The sequence below is a fragment of the Rhea pennata genome, chromosome 3 (genome assembly GCF_028389875.1).
Source record: "Rhea pennata isolate bPtePen1 chromosome 3, bPtePen1.pri, whole genome shotgun sequence".
Lineage (NCBI taxonomy): Eukaryota > Metazoa > Chordata > Aves > Rheiformes > Rheidae > Rhea > Rhea pennata.
Window position 1 is genome coordinate 109388592 of NC_084665.1, and position 17843 is coordinate 109406434.

Genomic DNA, 17843 nt, shown 5'->3' on the forward strand with positions numbered 1-17843 from the left:
AGATGACAGAAATACTTTCCCACTAGTGGATCTAGTGACTTGCAGATATTTTCTTCAAATTAATACTTTTTGGGGCCTTCTGCTGCATCCCTCAGCAACTTTCTCTAATATCCTCCAGTAAATGCCAAACATTGTACCAGCTGCCTGCCATTTTGCCCCCTTCATGTGGTGCTAATGACCAAGCACAGTGCTGCAAGCTGTGTAAATGTCTCTTTAGCACGTTCATTCTTTGGCCCTCACTCACTCCCTTGGCAGTATCAACACATTGCCTGGGGATGGTTTTAGCAGGGTTCACATCCTACACATCCTCTAAAGCTGCTTTGCTGGGGAGATGGTATTTTTTGTAATATGCACTTGATCTGTTAGTACTTAGAGAAAAGGATCTAATGGATAGGCCAGCAGAAATTCTCTCCTTTTAGCAATAGTTAACGAACTTTGAAGTAAATTATTTTCTGCATTGACACCTTGGCCTTTGATTTTTTGCAACCAGTTTCTTTCTACTGATATCTGAAAATATTTTTAGCTTTTGTTTAGACAAATACTTATCAATATCTACATACATGTTTAAACTCCCATTACTGTCAACAAAAGAGCAGTCAACACCATGCGAAGCTTGAGAATGATTAAACTGCACACACACTAGGAGTTTGCCCAGACAGTGGTGTCTGCTGTTGGTTTAGATGTCCGAGCCTATGTGAGAAGAAGCTAGTAGATAGGATACAGGACTAATGGGAGACCTATGCTCGTTTAGGAGAGGCAGCTGGAGGCCAGAAAGGATACCATAAGGGAATTCAAGTGGTCTTAGATATCTATAGCTAGCCAATGAATTGACTCCTACAAAATGTCCTACAAAGCTCTGATCACTTAAAATGGTACTCACTTATTGAAAATACATAATATTCATAACAGACAAACAGGGGAGTCAATGTAATAACTGCATGTGGCAAAAGTACTACTAGTGCCTTACAAATACATTTTTCTCATCAATAATTTGAATTCCATGGTTCATGCAAATCAAGCCCACTTTCTTCTGTGCCAACTCTTTGTCAGTTTTAGTCCAATTTATACTGCATGTTTACAGCAGAACAAGTTAGGTTCTCTTCTTATTTAGTCTTTGAGTCTGAACTATAGGGAATTCAATTATACTTGTATGGCTAGGAAAAAAATCAAAAAGCATCCACAAACTTAGAATGAATTTTAGTATTGGTCTGAGTATGTGTCAGCAGGTCTGGTCTGTAGATGGGTCTGAAGTAAACTTTCAGGACAGGACTGAAGGAGCTGAGGCTTTGCAAGCCCACTTGGAAGTGGGTCTCCATTCACCTTGGGTGAATAAAACCTTGTGCTCATGGGTAGCTCAACAGACAGTTTCTGTGCTGGCAGCATCCACTGTGCCCAAGCAACCCAAGCTATGGACCTGGCCTGCAGTAGGGAAGGGAGAGCGCCAGAAAGCAAGGGGAGTAGAGAGTAAGAAAATGTACGGCCAGAAGTAGCACTAGCAAGGTAAGCAAATAGTAATGCTGTGAATAGCTCTCAAAAGCAAGTCTAAGATTAGGAGTAGACATTTTTGATATGTGGGGAAAAACATTTGGCTGCCCTGCTGTTGTGGCCCCATGCTGTTTTCATCCATGTAACAAATTATATGTGAAGCAGACCAAAGTCAATTCAGCTTCCAAAATGGGACATTTTTTCAGTACTGGTGCTTGGCAAAGTATCATATAAATATATACTTTTAAACAAGGAAAAACTTAACATGATGTTTTCAGAAAATTACTTTGCATAGTTGATACATATCTTAAGGAAGAAATAAAACAGACAAAACAGACAATGTGGAATGCCAGTAAAAATGTGCTTAGCCCACCAGCAGTAGAGTTTGCAGGATTTCATATGTCCATGTTTTAAAGGGGAAAGGTATTTAATTTGAAGTAATACATTATTTCTAAAAACCCAGCTATCATCACCAACACTAAAAAGTATGTTTAATGTACAGTCTCCAAATAAAGAAAAACTGTAACAGACAAACTAGAAAGAAAATAACTGCTTCTTATTTTCATGCTTAAGAAGAAATTATTTCTGAAAGTAGAAATCTCTCTGTAGATGATAGGCCACCTCCATAATGCATAACTTTGCTATGCAGAGCCCTACAAATTTTAGTAAGGAGATAAAAATAATTGGTAAATCACCAACTAATTCAGTAAGAACCTTAGACCTGAGGACTGCGGTTTCAAATGTAAGAATAATGCATAATTATTCTTAATGTACATCCCAGAGCTAGAAGTAAGTAACATTATCTCTTAGCTATTTATATGCAATTGGTATCTTCAAGCTACTGATGCCAAATGAGTTCTATCATTGTTCTTTGTCCCACCTGATTATCTTATGGTCCATCTCCTCCCCATTCACTGCCATTCAGCAGAACTGCAGCAGAATTGCCTATTTATAGAATACTACTATTACTGAAGAAGTCTTTAATTTATTTATAACTGTCCCCTACTCAGTTGGTGTTTTAGCATGTCATAAAAAGGGGGAGGGGCGATTATATTTATTACTAGACAAAAAGTAAGGCCACCATAATGTTTTAAGAGTGCTGGTCATCTGCAAGTGTATTTTGAGAATTGCTGCTCTTTGTTCCACTGAAAATAACTTCTTAACTTCTTTTTCATTACTTCTGCTGCATTGTAGCTTGCACTATACCAGAATGATAATTCACATTTGGGATACTAGACAACTTGATATATTAGTGGGGTTAGACAAGTATAATGCTTGCATTGTTCATACATTTTCCTCTGACTCACTGCAAGATTATAAATACCCACGGTAAGGGGAGCTCCACCCTGGCTAGGTTTAATCTAATACATTTTGCTGTTGCAGGCCCTTCTACCTCTTAAAATGAAGCCAAGCCATTAAGACTTGACTCCATATTCTGAAGATTGCTATTTTTTAACATTTAAGATGATTCACAAAACTAGCTGTACAGTTTCCTGTAATCTCAGTGCAAAAGGTGTTCTGTAAATGTACTCTGTTTCAAATGTAAGAAACATTAACCACCCACTTCCTGTATTGTTCCCTAAAAAGGTTTACAAGTGCTTCAGAACTAATCATGTTCTGCCAAAAGGCTGGATTTCTTGCCAAAGAGGGACTCAGTTAATGTTAAAGCACTGTAGTCTTCACATTAAATAATACTTGGAAGCTGAAACACACCGAGGCTTTATAGATCCCTTTCGAAAATCTCTGACAAAGTCGCAACTCAATTTGTTGCAGGAGGCCCTGCAGAAAGCTCCCAGGGCCAAGCTCTGCTCTGCTTCCAGGGCTGCCTGAGCGCGAGGGAAGGACACGGCTGGTGCCAACAGCGATTCCCATCCCAGGTAACACATAAGCGGGTCAGTGGAGCAAATCCCTTCCCCGCGCTACGCCTTGGAGCAAAACAGCACGCGATGTTCGCTCGGATTTTTTGCGCTTATCATGAGGGCAAATACGGGCAGGGAGGTAACCGCTTCAGTAAAATCAATGTGAATGAATTACGCGTTGAGCATGTGCAACGGGGAATCTTACTACCAACACAGTCCCACTGGCATCAGTTAAGCCCTCCCTCTAGAGACCGGGCCAAGCAGTTCAACCAGCAAAAAGAAAAAAAAAAGAAAAAGAAATGAAAAAAAAAGAAAAAGAAAAAGAAAAAAGGGGGAAAAGGAAAAAGAAAGAAAAAAGAAAGAAAAAGGCAAGCAAGCAGCGCCGGGCTGATGCAGCACGGCGCACGTTTCCGCGGTCAGCCCGTCCTCACGCCCTCGCAGGAACTTGCTCCGCGCGGTGCGGCGCCCGCGCTGCCCTCCCCGCCCTCCGCGCCGCGGCGTGCGCGCACCGCGCATCGGGCCCGCCGCAGCCAGCTAACCGCACCCGAGGAGGGAGCGCGGCGCGGCGCGGCGCAGCCCTCCTGGGGACCGCGAAGCTCGCAGACCCCCGCGGAACCGCGCACGGGCGGCTCCCCGCCGCTCCTGCAGCCTCCCCCTCCCCCCCTCCGCGGAGCCCCCGCGGAGCGGCGGCGCAGGGGCCGCGGGCAGGGCCGCAGCGCAGGGCGCAGACAAAGGCCGCGGCTCCCGCGCCGCTGTGCCCGGCCCGGCCCCGCACTCACAGGATGGTGGTCTGCGGCGACACGGCGGGGACGCCCTCCAGCATGAGGTGCATGCAGCGCACCGTGGTGCGGAAGCACAGGCAGCGGCTGGGGCACCAGACGCTCCCGCGCTGCTGCGGCGGAGGCGGCGGCGGGGGCTGCGCGGCCGCGGGGCGGACGAGCCCCCCGCTGCAGAGCAGCAGCAGCAGCAGGCAGAGCCCGGGGGCGGCCGCCGCTTCGCACCGGGCCATGCTGCACGGCGGGGGGAGGAGGAGGAGGAGGAAGAGGCGGAGGAGAGGAGAGGGCTCCGGCGGGTGCGCGTCGCGCCCGCTCCGCTCCGCTCCCCGGCCGCGGCTGCCGCTGTGCTTGGCGGCGGGGCGATCCCGTCCCCCCGCGCAGGCCGGAGGAGGGGACGGCGCTGGGCCCGCCCCGGCCGCCGCCGGCTGGGCCGCCCGCCCCGCCGCGGGGGTCCGCGCCGGGTCCGCGGCCCCCTGCGCACGCACCGCGGCTCCCCGCCGCCCGCCCGGCCCGGCCCGGCCCGGGCGCCCCCGCTGCTCCTCGCTCCGCCGGCCCGGAGGGGCGGGGGACAGCCCTGCACCAAGGTACCCCCGGGCCGACGGCATGCACCGAGGAGAGGAGAGGAGAAAGAAGGGAAAAGAGAAAGGAAAGGGAAGAGAAAAGACGAGGGAAAAGAGAGCAGAAGGGAAAGGAGAAGAAGCGACAAGAAGAGGAGACAAGAAAAAAAGTGGAGAAGAGAAAAGAAAGGAGAGAAAATCTCAGCTCCCATTCCCAAATATTCCCACACCCCGTTTGCCCCCTTTGCTTCTGCTCCCTTGGGGCACAGACCGCCACGTTGCCCCACGACTGTCCTTAGGGGAGGAAGCAGGCTCAATACAACCATGTCCCATTTCTGCCCTGCTCTGGAAGACTCCCCCCACACAACCTGTAGAGACTATCCCCTCTTAGTGCTGTAATGTTTGCTGCTGAACCAGGAAAATCTGTTACATTTCCACAGAATTACATTCAGCTGAGATGTTAGGGTAGGTGTATACGCTGCCAGGGAGGTGTAAGGAGACCACAGGAACATAACTGTGCTTAGAAGAAGAATGTTTGGAGCCTCTGTTCCCAAGATCTCAACACTCCCTCAAAACAAGTTCTGTGGTGAGAATACAAAATTAGATTTCCCTGAAGGTTTCTAATATTGCCTTAAAAATATTTTATTCCTCTATGATGTCAGGCCCAAAGTAGATAGATACTTTTCTCCAGCCCTGGAACAGCCATCCAAATACTGTCTCGCAGGAGAAGACACTGGCAAATCATTCCTGTCATAACAGTAACACTGATTACATCTAACCTGTTAAGTGTAGGAAAACATACTGCCTTACAAATAATAGGTGTCAGCATCCCCAGTTCCACCTCAGAAATAAGGCATTCCTACAGGGATGTTTCTTCTTTTCTTCAAGGAAAAACACAGAGACCATTCTTGCCTAAATTTAACTATCGCAATTCTTACTCAGAATCTCACTGCAAAAACTATTAGTTTTAGCAAATGAGTCAGGAAGTGATTTTTTTTTACATGAAGTCAAACACATAGTGTGGGAAATCAAAGCCCTTAAGTGTGCTGTGAGTGCCAGAAGTCTGTGGTGGGGCCAGTGCTAGGGTCAATACAAGCTGTGATAGGTCATTATCTGTAGCTTGCTTTCTGCAGAAATACTGTTTGACTGAGGTTTTTCTGGCTACATCTCTCTTCTCTAAAGTGAAATATGATTCCTTGTATCTTAAAATAAAGTTAGCTAATGATGTTTTTTTCTAGTCAAAAGTCTTGAATCCTTTAAAATATCCCATTTCACCTCCCAGTGAGTGGGAAGCTGGCTCACTGGCAGCCTGCAGGTTGCATCTTTGTCTAGAGATAGGGAGAGCTCACCGGTGCATACCAGTAGTAATAAGTAACCAGTAATCAGTAGTTAAATTGCACAGTTTCTACGATAGTCAGATGCTCCTGGACTCTTACAGTAAGAACAAAATACACTTCTAAATTAGTGTGACTTCTAAATTAGGTACATTTCTAAATACTTTTGCAAGGCTGAGCTTAGTCTGCTATTTCAACAGACTAAGTTATTCAGAAGCATATGTACCAAAACCCATCAGCTATATTTTATAGTGGAGGATACCAGTCTGTAGTAAGAAATGCTTATGAGAGTTTTACCGAAGACAGATCAAAACATGAATCACCTCAAAGCCAGTACAGCATGCAGTCGCTATGCATGGCACCTCTTCTGCATTTGCAATCAGTACTTGGCTCTGCAGGTGTCTTAATCTGAAAATTAAATTTGTTTCCTTGTCCAAGAAAAACTCGCACACCTTTGACCTTCGAAGTGCAAGTATTGGCATAAGTAAGGTCTTGTCTTGGAAGTGCCATTCATATTAGAGCAACTCTTGGCTATTTTAAATCTGTCCTCCTGCAGCGTCCATACTAAGAGCAGCAGAACTGTGGCAATTTACATCATCAGGAGCTAGACAGTTAAACACACTAATATAGAGATGTCACTGAATTGTGAAATTCATAGGATTTAGGGAAACATGATAGTAGTTTATTTTCTGTCAGCTTGATACTTGAATTGTGATGATTTTTTATTCTGAAAGAAAATATATTTACAATAGTGCTGAGATGTTTTTAGCATTTTTCAATTTGCCAGACTATTGTATTATACATTGGAAATAACTATGCTATTCATGGGAAATAACTATGCTATTCATATGTAATTCCAAGACCAAGATTAAAAGTGCATAGATATTTTCACTTTAATGAGTCAATTTAGCTGTAACATATTATATAGCATTCCTTCCATTTACTTAGTTTCATGTAACCTCCAGGTCCTTGGTTAATATATTATTAATGACATGTAATTCATTTAAGTTAGACTTTTTTCATGCCCTTTGGAGTCTTATAGAGTATGAGGTGGCATGCAATTAGCTCTGTGCTAGACATTAGATAGAATATTAATGCTTCTAATTAAAATATAATGCGGATCAACTTGACTTTCAGTGAGACGCTGAGAGGACGGTTGGTTCCTTCCTTATCTTAAATTAAAGATTTAAGACTTCACTTCTGAAACCAAGAATTGCATCGTGTTTTGAGTCTATAAAATGCTAGTTTGGCAGGGAAGAGAAGAGAGAAATGTAGGTAAACTGGAAAGTCTTCTCAGAGGCGAATATGAAGATCCAAAAAAGCTTCCAAGTTTACTTGGAAGTAAGTGTTACTTACTACTAGTAAGTAAGAAAAGTACTACTTTTCAAGGAGTAAAGGGGAAGTTTGAAAAGATGCTTAAAGAGTGGGTAAAAAGGAAATGCATTTTATTTAAAGCTTCATAAGAATAGTATTTATGTTAGTGTTGTAAGTTAATCTAATAATTTGAAATCCAGTGATTCTTAACTGTTATTCAGAAACTTTCTGCATTATAAGAGAGGTTTCATCCTCAGATTGTGATTTATTCTTTGAATTAAATAAAGTAGGAATCTTGTGGAAAAGTGTCTTTTATTTAGTGACTGAAGATGGTATCTTAATGCAATTGCATGTGATGTTTCCTAAGATTTTACTGTTTGATTTGACAACTTCAAAAATCTTTTCTTATTCCATTTTTTCTTCCATAAACATTTTTTTCCTGTAATAAAATAACAAGATTAAGAAGTATAGCTTGAATAAACTGGAACTACAAAATATTTAGGGCTACTATAGTTGAAAGCAATGTGAAACAGGTCAATGACTTCAGTAAGAACAAAATCAAGCCCAAAGGCAAGTTCTTCTGTGTGGTTATCAATGGTATTTGTAAATCTATAGTTTTTAAAAAGTGGAGAGAAACTTATTCTTCTGTGAATATAGTTTAACTCTCTGTCTTCTGATCCTTGCATATGTTTTCCATGCCGTGAATGTATACATCACTCCAAATATTTTACTTTGCAATAATGTTAGCATCATTTTTGGCTTTTGGAACCTCTATTATGATTTTAAATTATAGTCATTTTTTCTGGAAAATCTTGTTTATAGACATGTGCTTTTCTTTTATAAAATGCGTGTTAAAAAGCTATATAATGATGTTAATACAGAGTGCATGCTGTGCTAAACTGGGGGTAGGGAAGTATTCTAATAAACTTCCAAAATGGTTTTGATATATCTTTCTATTCTTAGCTAGTTTTTATAATAGAATTTTTATAAAATGTGTAGGGTCATTTCTGTTGACCCTACATATAAATATCCATGAGAAATTTGCCTTCTGTTTCCTTTTTCTCCAGCTGAGTGAGGATCTGACCATAAGAAAAAAAAAGATATTTATGCTGAAAATGAGAGGGATTTCTTTTTGAATGCTGGTAGAAGTACTTACCTTACAGTGATATACAGTGTAAAGCTCCATTTGCTCTTAAACTTTTCCTACATACCTCCAGATTTTTGTCAAATACTGCCACTTGCTGGTTTTATTCCATACCAGTAATTTACTTTAATAGCTTTTGCTTTGCTGAAGTAGTAAAAAATACTTTATAAAAAAATCAAATGATTAATATTTCTATCTTTTGTTTTTTTTTCTAAAATTTCAGGTATAAGAAATACAGGCTCAAGTCGTCTTCAGTTTAGTTTATATCTCCAGGTTACCATTCTACCTCTGGACATAAAATCAGGCATGTCAAAAGACTCACTTACTGTGTTTTGCACAAATTTCTTTTGTTTGTTTGCGGGGGGTTTTTTGGTAATCAGGAGAGTATGGTTTATTGGCTGTTAATATCTAGTACTTAGGACAATACAGACATTCATTCAGATACCTACTGACAAAAGTGCTTCCTTACTGACTTCAGCAGGCGCAGAATCGTGGTATAGCTTAGCGTTTTGGTCAACAGTAATAAAAACAATTAAGAAGAACAGGCTGCCAAATAACTGATAAAAAGCACCAGAAAAATATATTTAAAGTAAGCAAAGTGTTTTTATTATAGATATATTATAAATATTAGAAATATATATGTGTTTTAAGGTTGTAGTTCTTCTTCAAACACAGAATTTGTTAGTATAGTTATAGGAATTAGACCTTGCTAATCCATCATCTGATAGTTAGTGAAACATCTTTTGGCTTTGTTTTTGAATAATCGTGTGATACAGAATTTAAAAGATCTATTTGCTGTTTTTTGATACCACGCAACCGTCACAGATAATGCACTGGAAGCTGGAACACATCAATTTGTATTGGCTTGTGAAGTCCAGTCTGAAAAGTAGGTAGTGCCAGGGGAAAACCTGCTTTTTATCCTTCTAGCTGTTTAAATGTTATGCTAGAAAATGAATATTAAATGAAAATGAAAAATAATATTAAGATCTGCTTTGGCAAGTTACTTAAAATGTATGAAACCACATGTCCTTGCTCCCTAGCCAGCCGACATACTTAGCAGAAAAACCGGCCTGTAACTGGAAGAGAAAATAAGAAAACTCCACTAAAGAAACTTTCCCAAAGGAAAGCGTACTCAAACCAACGAGCTGCTGGTTTCCCACACACTACTTCTCCTTAATATCAGCATCAAGGGAAATTGGGCATTATTAATTTGCTCCTTTGCTTGCACTGAGGAAATGACTTACACAGAAGAGGTTTCAGAAGATTACGGGTGTTACAGCTGTGCCCACATGTTTTAGAGATATAACTAAAAGCAGCTAATGAAGTAGGGCTATGCCCATTCCCCAGGGCTGGCTGCATGGCATGCGACCGCCTTGGGAAGAGCCCAGCCAGGACCGCAAGGAGAGCAGTCACAAGGACAGACTGTCCTCATCACCATCCCCAGCCCTGTCGCTGTGTCCCCCAGGACAGACCCTGGTGGCCAGGACTAGACCAGCCCTGCCAGCAGCGGCAGCCCCAGGAACCCACGGCCCTGCAGTGCCCTACCAAGTGCTGAGGCCATCAGAGATTCAGGTAAAACAACAAGTTTCTGAGGATATCAATTATGGTTATATCAATGATCCCACCTACATTAAAGTTGAAGTATCACTCTTGACTTTGCGGTAAAGTAATTTGGACTACCCCAACGAGCAGAAGCATGCCTGCTGGAAGCAGCTGAAGAGCACTGATAAGCTGTGCCATGACCATTGTGTTTGTGCATCTAGGCTCTCAGGACAGTATTCTTCTCACTTATCTTTAGTCATCTAAAACTGGCTTCATTAAGAGAAATTTAATCAGAAAATCAAGGGAAAGTTTTTTTCTCCAGCTACTTGGTGTACATGAGGTCATATCTCAAATATATCCTATTTTGGGCTCTCCAGATTGAGTAGGATGGTGAGAAACTGGAAGGAGTCCAGTCTATCCTATAGGGATGCCCAAGGGCCTAAAGTACATGATCTGTTAGGAGATGTTGAGGCATCTGGGCTTGTTAAACATGGTTAAATGAGGGCAATGGTGTTGTCTAATAGTAGCTTATGATTCCTTAAAGAGAAACTACAAAAATGATAAAGTCAAACTATTCTTAGTAGCAGATGATGTAGCAAGGTGCAATGGCTGTAAGTTGCATCTCAGGAAGTTTTGGTTGGACATAGGGAAAAAAAAAATCATCAGGATGGAAGTGCAGCACTTGTACAAGTTACCTAGAGCAGCTGGGGAGTCCTCCTTCTTAGAGATTCTCAAGATTTGGCTGCAGAAAGGCATGGCTGATCTGAGGTCGTTTTGGCAATACTTCTCCTTCAAACAGGAAACTGGTCAAGATGACCTTTAGAAATCCCTTCCAACCAACATTTCTATGATTTTGTGATTAGTTGACTTGCCCTTTGGAGATCCCCATCTCTCCCTGTTAACTGTAGGTGACCAGCTTGGATGAGATATCTCACAAGAATAAAGCAACTGGATATGTGAACAACTTCACCAGTATCACAATCTGGGACAGGAATGACCTGATCTAGTCATCATGGCCTCAGCTTCTAATGAAATGTACCATTTCTTCTGGAGAAAAATCACAGAATCACAGAATGGTTGAGGTCGGAAGAGGCCACTGGAGATCATCTAGTCCAACTTCCCTGCTCAAGTAGGGTCATCTAGAGCACATTGCCCAGGATTGCGTCCAGATGGCTTTGGAACATTCCCAAGGAAGGAGACTCTACAACCTCTTTGGGCAACCTGTTTCAGTGCTCAGTCACCCTCACAGTAGTTTGTCCTCATGTTCAGATGGAACTGCTTGTGTTCCAGTTAGTTCCCATTGTCTCTTGTCCTATTGCTGGGCACCACTGAGAAGAATCTGCCCCCAACCTCTTTATACTCTCCCTTCAGATACTTATACACATTGATAAGATCCCCCCCTCAGCCTTGTCTTCTCGAAGCTGAACAATCCCAGCTCTCTCAGCCTTTCCTCATAAGAGAGATGCTCCAGTCCCTTAATCAATTTACTAGCCCATCGCTGGATTTGCTGCAGGAGCTCCACGTCTCTCTTGTATTGTGGAGCCCAAAACTGAACACAGCACTCTAAGTACAGTCTCATCAGGGCTGAGTAGAAGGGAAGGACCACCTCTCTCGATCTGCTAGCAATGTTCTTCCTAATGCACACCAAGATGCTACTGGCCTTACTGTTGGCCAAAAGAACACATTGCTGGCTCATGGTCGGTTTGCTGTCCATCAGGACTCCCAGATCCTTCTTTGTAGAGCTGCTTTCCAGTAGGTCAGCCCCCAGCCTGGTGCATGAGATTGTTCCTCACTAAGTACAGGACCCTGCACTTGCCTTTTTTGAATTTCATGAGGTTTCCTCTCTCCATCTCTCCAGACCATCAAAGACTGTCACAGCCATCTGGTGCATCAGCCACGCCTACCAGTTTTGCATCATCGGCAAACTTGCTGAGAAGGCACTCTGTCCCTTCATCCAGGTCATTGATGAGCAGGTTGAACAAGATTGGACACAGTATTGACTTCTGAGGGACACCACTAGCTACAAGCCTCCAAATAAACTTTTTGTTGCTGATCAGAACCCTCAGTGCTCAGGCCAGCCAGTTCTCAATCCACCTCACTGTCTGCTCATCAAGCCCACACTTCCTGAGCTTGTCTATGAGAATGTCAGGGGAGACAGTGTCAAAAGCCTTGCTGAAGTCAAGGTACACAACGTCCACTGCTCTCCCCTCCTCTACCCAGACAGTCATTCCATCACAGAAGGCTATCAGATTGGTTAAGCAGGATTTCCCCTTGCTGAATCCATGCTGGCTACTCCTCATCACCTTCTTTTCCCCCATATGTCTGGAGATGACATCCAGAATGAGCTGTTCCATCACCTTTCCAGGGTTGGAGGTGAGGCTGACTGGCCTGCAGTTCTCTGGTCCTCCTTCCTACCCTTTTTGAAGACTGGGATGACATTAGCTTTTTTCCAGTCCTCAGGCACCTCTCCTGTTCTCCATGACCTTTCAAAGATGATGGAGAGGGGCCTTGCAAACATCCACCAGCTCCCTCAGCACTCATGGGTGCATCCCATCGGGGCCCATGGATCTGTAGATATCAGGTTTACCTAAATGATCTCTAACTCGATTCTCCTTGACCAAGTGAAAGTGTTCTTTTCTTTGGACTTTTCTCTCTTGTCTCCAGGGTATGGGACTCCTGAGGGCTGCCCTTAGCAGTGAAGACTGAAGCAAAGAAGGCATTCAGCAACTCTGCCTTCTCTGTATCCTTTATCACCAGGGCCCCCACCCCATTCAGCAGCAGGCCCACATTTTCCCTAGTCTTCCCTTTGCAGCTGATGTATTTGAAGAAGCCCTTCCTGTTGTCCTTGACATCTCTTGCCAGATTTAATTCCAAATGGGCCTTGACCTTCCTAGTCCCATCCCTGCATAATCTGACAACATTCCTATATTTCCCTCAAGTGGCCTGTCCCTGTTTCCATCTTCTGCACACTTCCTACTTATGTTTGAGTTTTTCTAGGAGCTCCTTGTTCATCCATGCAGGTCTCCTGCCCCCTTTGCTCCACTTCTTGCTCATTAGGATGCACCATTCTTGAGCTTGGAAGAAGTGATCCTGCAATATTAACCAGCTCTCCTGGACTCCTCTTTCTTCTAGGAATTTATCCCATGGGAGCTTTCCAAGAAGGTCTCTGAAGAGGCCAAAGTCTGGTCTCCTGAATGCCAGGGTTGTGATCCTATTTTTTGTCCTGCTTCCTCCTCACAGGATCCTGAGCTCTCATGGTCACTGCAGCCAAGACTGCTGCCAGCCTTCACATCTCCAACAAGCTCTTATTTGTTAGTAGAAGATCCAGCAGCACATCTGTGCTTGTTGGTTCCTCTACCATCTGTGCCAGAAAGTTATCATCAATGTCCTTCAGGAACCTCCTGGACTGCTTGTGCCCTGCTGCATTGTCTTTCCAGCAGATATCAGGGTGGTTAAAGTCCCCCATTAGAATCAGGGTGATCACAAGGCTACTTCCAGCTGTCTGTAGAAGACTTCATCTACTTTTTCCTGATCAGGTGGCCTGTAGTAGACACCCACAACAGTGTCACCCATGTTAGTCTGCCCTTAAGCTCTCAAACCACTCATCATCCACCCCTAGGCAGGGCTCAATACACTCCAGTTGCTCTTTCACATAAAGAACAACTCCTCTTTACCTTCCTGTCCTGTCCTTCCTAAAAAGCCTGTATCCATCCATGGCAGCATTCCAGTCATGCAAGCTATCCCACCATGTCTCCATAATCACAAGGAGGTCATAGCCTTGCAACTGCACAAATCTCTAATTCCTCCTGTTTATTCCCCATGTTGCGTGTTTTTATGAACACGCATTTCAGGTAATTCAGAGAGTATCCAAACATGCTGATTTCTCAAGAGGGATGCAAGATGCCCCATTGTCTTGTCGTGTAGGTACTTCCTCAGCTGTATGCAATTGCTGGAGGTACCCCTACTTAAGCCCTGTTTTGCTCACTGTATAGTGTCTATAACTTCTCCTTTCCTAGTTTACTTTGGTTGGCCAGTCTGTTGATAAAGACGTGTGTGTCCCATTTAGAGAGGTGGATTATCTCTCCCAATCAGTTATTGATTTTCAGATAGGGTCCCATGGTCATAGAAACCAACACTTTGTTGCTGACACCAGTGGCGCAGCCAGTTGCTTACTTGCAGTATCCATCTACTCCTCCTCCCATCCTTCCCACTCACTGGCAGGACTGAGAAGAAAATGACCTGGGCCCCCAGACCCCTGACCACCATCCCCAGAGTTCTGAAATCCTGTCTGATACTTTCCAAGTGGCCCTTGGTGTTGTGGGTGACCAAATCAGCTTAAAATAGTTTGCTTACATTAGTAACCAAAGATTGTCAAAAACCAGAAGTAGTGTGATATTTTAACAGCATGGTTAGAAGAACAACTAGTTTTTAATATAGATTTAAAAAGTAATAGACTACAAAGATACAGTTCTTCAAATCTTCAGGTCAGATCCAACCTACACTCAGAGATGAGAAAGTATGTTCAGCTACAGACTGATTGCTGTTCTATTGACATTTGGGCTGTCAGTAGACTTCCCTAAACTCACTCGTGTTTCCCTGGCTGGCCAAAGTCAATAGGAATGTTCAACCAGGCTGGGCTAGCCCAGTCCTGTTCTTTCCCTCAAGACAATTTGACGTCCTCCATCTGTTCCTTGCATTGCCTAATCCCTATTTGATCTTTATCCTTTAGTCATCTTTGACGTTCTGCTGTTGTTTGTTACGTGATCTCTGGTTAGGATTAAGTTGTTTCAGGCAGTAGTTACTCTACTAAGGGGAATATAGATAAATAAACACTAAAATAAAACAAACAAAAATGTGGCCGGGTGGGCAACCGTGAATTGCCAAGCTTGAATGGCAGTGTAATCAGGTTCTTGATTTGCAACTAAGATTAGTGAGGTTCAGTCAGCCTTCCATAAAAGCTTGAATTTCTAGCCAAAATGTAATCAAAACTCAAGTTATTGCATCTTCATTGTTACATTTTAACCAAGGCTACCAACTTGTATTAGCTGATATGTTCTAAAAATAAGTTTGTGTGCAATAAAACTTATTCATTTACAAAATTTACAATTATTACAAAACATTTGCATTATTACAAAATTTTAGGTAATCGCGTCTATTCTGAAAGCATCTAATTTACTTGTTTGTTATAAATTTATGGCTATAGTTCTTAGAAAAAGATTGGAGGAGATGAAGCCCAGGTGAAAGGTTTCTCCTTCTTGCAAACTCTAGAAGCTGCAGGAACCAGCAGTAAAGGAGGTCCAAGCAGAGAGTTCGGGGCTGGGTCTCGTGGGGATGCCAGGAGTCTCCTGGGGACCAGGAGGTCAAAGCAAGGGCTCAGTCCGTGACTCAGAAAGTCATTGTCTAGCTTGGAAGCAAGGACACACTTGCACGGAGCACATGGGGACATACGTACAAGTCTTTCTATTTCTCTTCAGTCTATAGCTGCTCTGAGCCTTCCCTATTTTAAAATTAGACTTTGACTTTTATTCAAAACCTATCCTTTTCTTTTTAAAATCCTTTTAGTGTTCACTGGAGAGATGACCATGAGGAGGATGACTAGACAGAACATGCAGCACATATATTTTACCTTTTATCTGTGGATTTGCTTGTAATCAGAATTCAATTGCATATATCAGATCTTTCAGGAAATAGTGGGTGAATGCAAATTGCAGTTTGAAAAATCAAGGTTTAGCAAGGATTTTCAAAATCAAGCATGTAAGAATAATAATTGTCCAGGGTGTTAAGCACTTCTGTTCAAACAGCATCTGATTATGTGTAAACAAGACACATCATGGTAATGGTTTGCATGATCCTGATCTATAGATAACATCACATGCTAGCAGCTTCACTTGAATTGACATGCCCAGAGAGGCAACCTTTACCATGAATTCTGCTACTGCTTCTTGTTTATTTACCTACATACCTGCCCTGAAAAGGATCTTTTTATACTAGTCAATTCCAAAGATAATATAACCATGCAAAGTCATAAAACTTACTATGACCACAAAAAACTAAGCAGTTCAATAGATTATACCATACCTGTTTTCAAACATTTATACATAAGTATATGCATATATATATATAAAATAAGGTTTTTTGCTCTCCATTTTAAATATTTTGCATTAGCTGTTTCACAGTAAATGCAATTGCTGAAAGAGATCTCCCCTTTCCTTCTCAAGGAGTGAACTACTCTTCCAGAAATTATGTGCTCCAGACCTGTCTTTTGGTATTTAAATTCATTTTTTAAGTTACTTTTTGAAATTGTTCTCACTTGTACTCTGATAACAATGGATGTGCGCTGGAAGATGGAATTTTGTTTTTCTTGGAGAAGCTATCATCTGCTTGACATTTCAGGATTAACCATTTCTTATTTTCCAATCTTAAGAGGAGGTCCATTTGAAGCTAATTTAAGGTGAAAGCTCTCCTTGTTTGCAGCCAGAATTGTGTAGCAACAAGCACAACCTTTTTAGACAGGACAGAGCCCAGCCTCCCAGAGCCTGATGCAAACATGAATTATAAGTGCAAGTGCTAATACCTGAACCTCAGAGAAACAAAATGGTTTCTGAGTAACTTCCCCTGGAAGTACCTGCATCCTCCATCTCCGCACTAACGTGCGTCACTGTGCTTCCTGGAACAGCCCTCATCTTTGGGCACAAGTGTTTTTATCTTTGGTTTTACTTTCTTCAGCATATATGCTGAACAGGAATGCCTGCTTTTTTGATGATTTGACTCTGTTCTGCTTCTATTGCTTTTTACTGACCTTGTGTACTTGTTCTGTGGCTCTGGTTCTCTTGTTTTGATCCTTTCCACAGACAGTCTGGCTGACCTTGCTATTTGGAAGTGTTTGCTGGACGAGTTTTTTCAACATGCGGTCAGTGAACCCCAGAGGTCCACAAATTACTCCTAACAGTCCATGAAAGGTGGTTAAAAAAAATCAAGTCCATTGTCAGCAGGGTTAAATGTTCTATTTTGAGATCAATGCCTCCCTTGAAATACATTAGGTGTTTGCAATGAAAACTGTTGCTCTAGCTTTAGATCTGTTTTTTCTCTACAAAAAATGTTAAATGAATAATTGATTTCATATGCCCCACTTGACATCATCTCTCCCTTTACAATGGAAGTAAAACATTTCTGTGTAAGTATTGACAAGAAAGCTCAAGAGTTATTTGAGTATGTAGTTTGTGCCACTCATTCTTTTCTTTTCGGTACTAATGGGGCAAATAATTTCATTAATTATTTTAAATTAAAAAGCAGAAGTGTCCAAAGATAGGAGGATTCATTAGCACAGAACTGATACATTGTACATGAGGAACCTGAGGACATGAAAACCTAAATAAAAAGTATAAGATCGTGCACTTAACAGATAATAGAAAAGCTTTTTTGCTATATTTTGAAACTTCATCAAAATGTAATGGTTAATCATAGGTCTAAGAATCACCAGTGAATGGGCAAGAAAAAAAGAAAATGTGATGTAAGGATGTAACAATATCAAAGGTATTTCTGGCCATAGAAATAGCGAGATTGAGTGTTATTTATGAAGGTATTGCTTGGGATACAGGGCACAATGCTGACTCAAGAGGGTCAAAGAAAGCTCAAGAAGGATTAAGTCTGTGGCACAGAGAAGGGCCTGTTGATTAGAACAACAGAAAGATAGTCTTATGAGACCAGAGGAGTTTGGCTCATATCCTTTGGCACAAGGATTTTTCAGAAAAAAAAATATTGCTTGCAGGAAACAGATGCCGGCAGTGGACATTAACTACTTCAGCTACCAATGATCAGCTGACTAGTAATGT

The 17843-nt window shown here is 42.4% G+C and overlaps 1 protein-coding gene across 2 annotated transcripts in view; it reads right to left on the bottom strand.

Moving 5' to 3' along the window:
* Positions 1–4473, bottom strand: part of PXDN (peroxidasin) — an 84937-nt gene extending 80464 nt beyond the window's left edge. For both annotated transcript variants that reach the window (XM_062572986.1, XM_062572985.1), the window contains exon 1: positions 4124–4473. In XM_062572986.1, coding sequence (XP_062428970.1) covers positions 4124–4353 — 230 coding nt within the window. In that variant the 5' untranslated portion in view covers positions 4354–4473. The remainder of the gene's footprint in view (positions 1–4123) is intronic.
* Positions 4474–17843: the final 13370 nt, after the last annotated feature.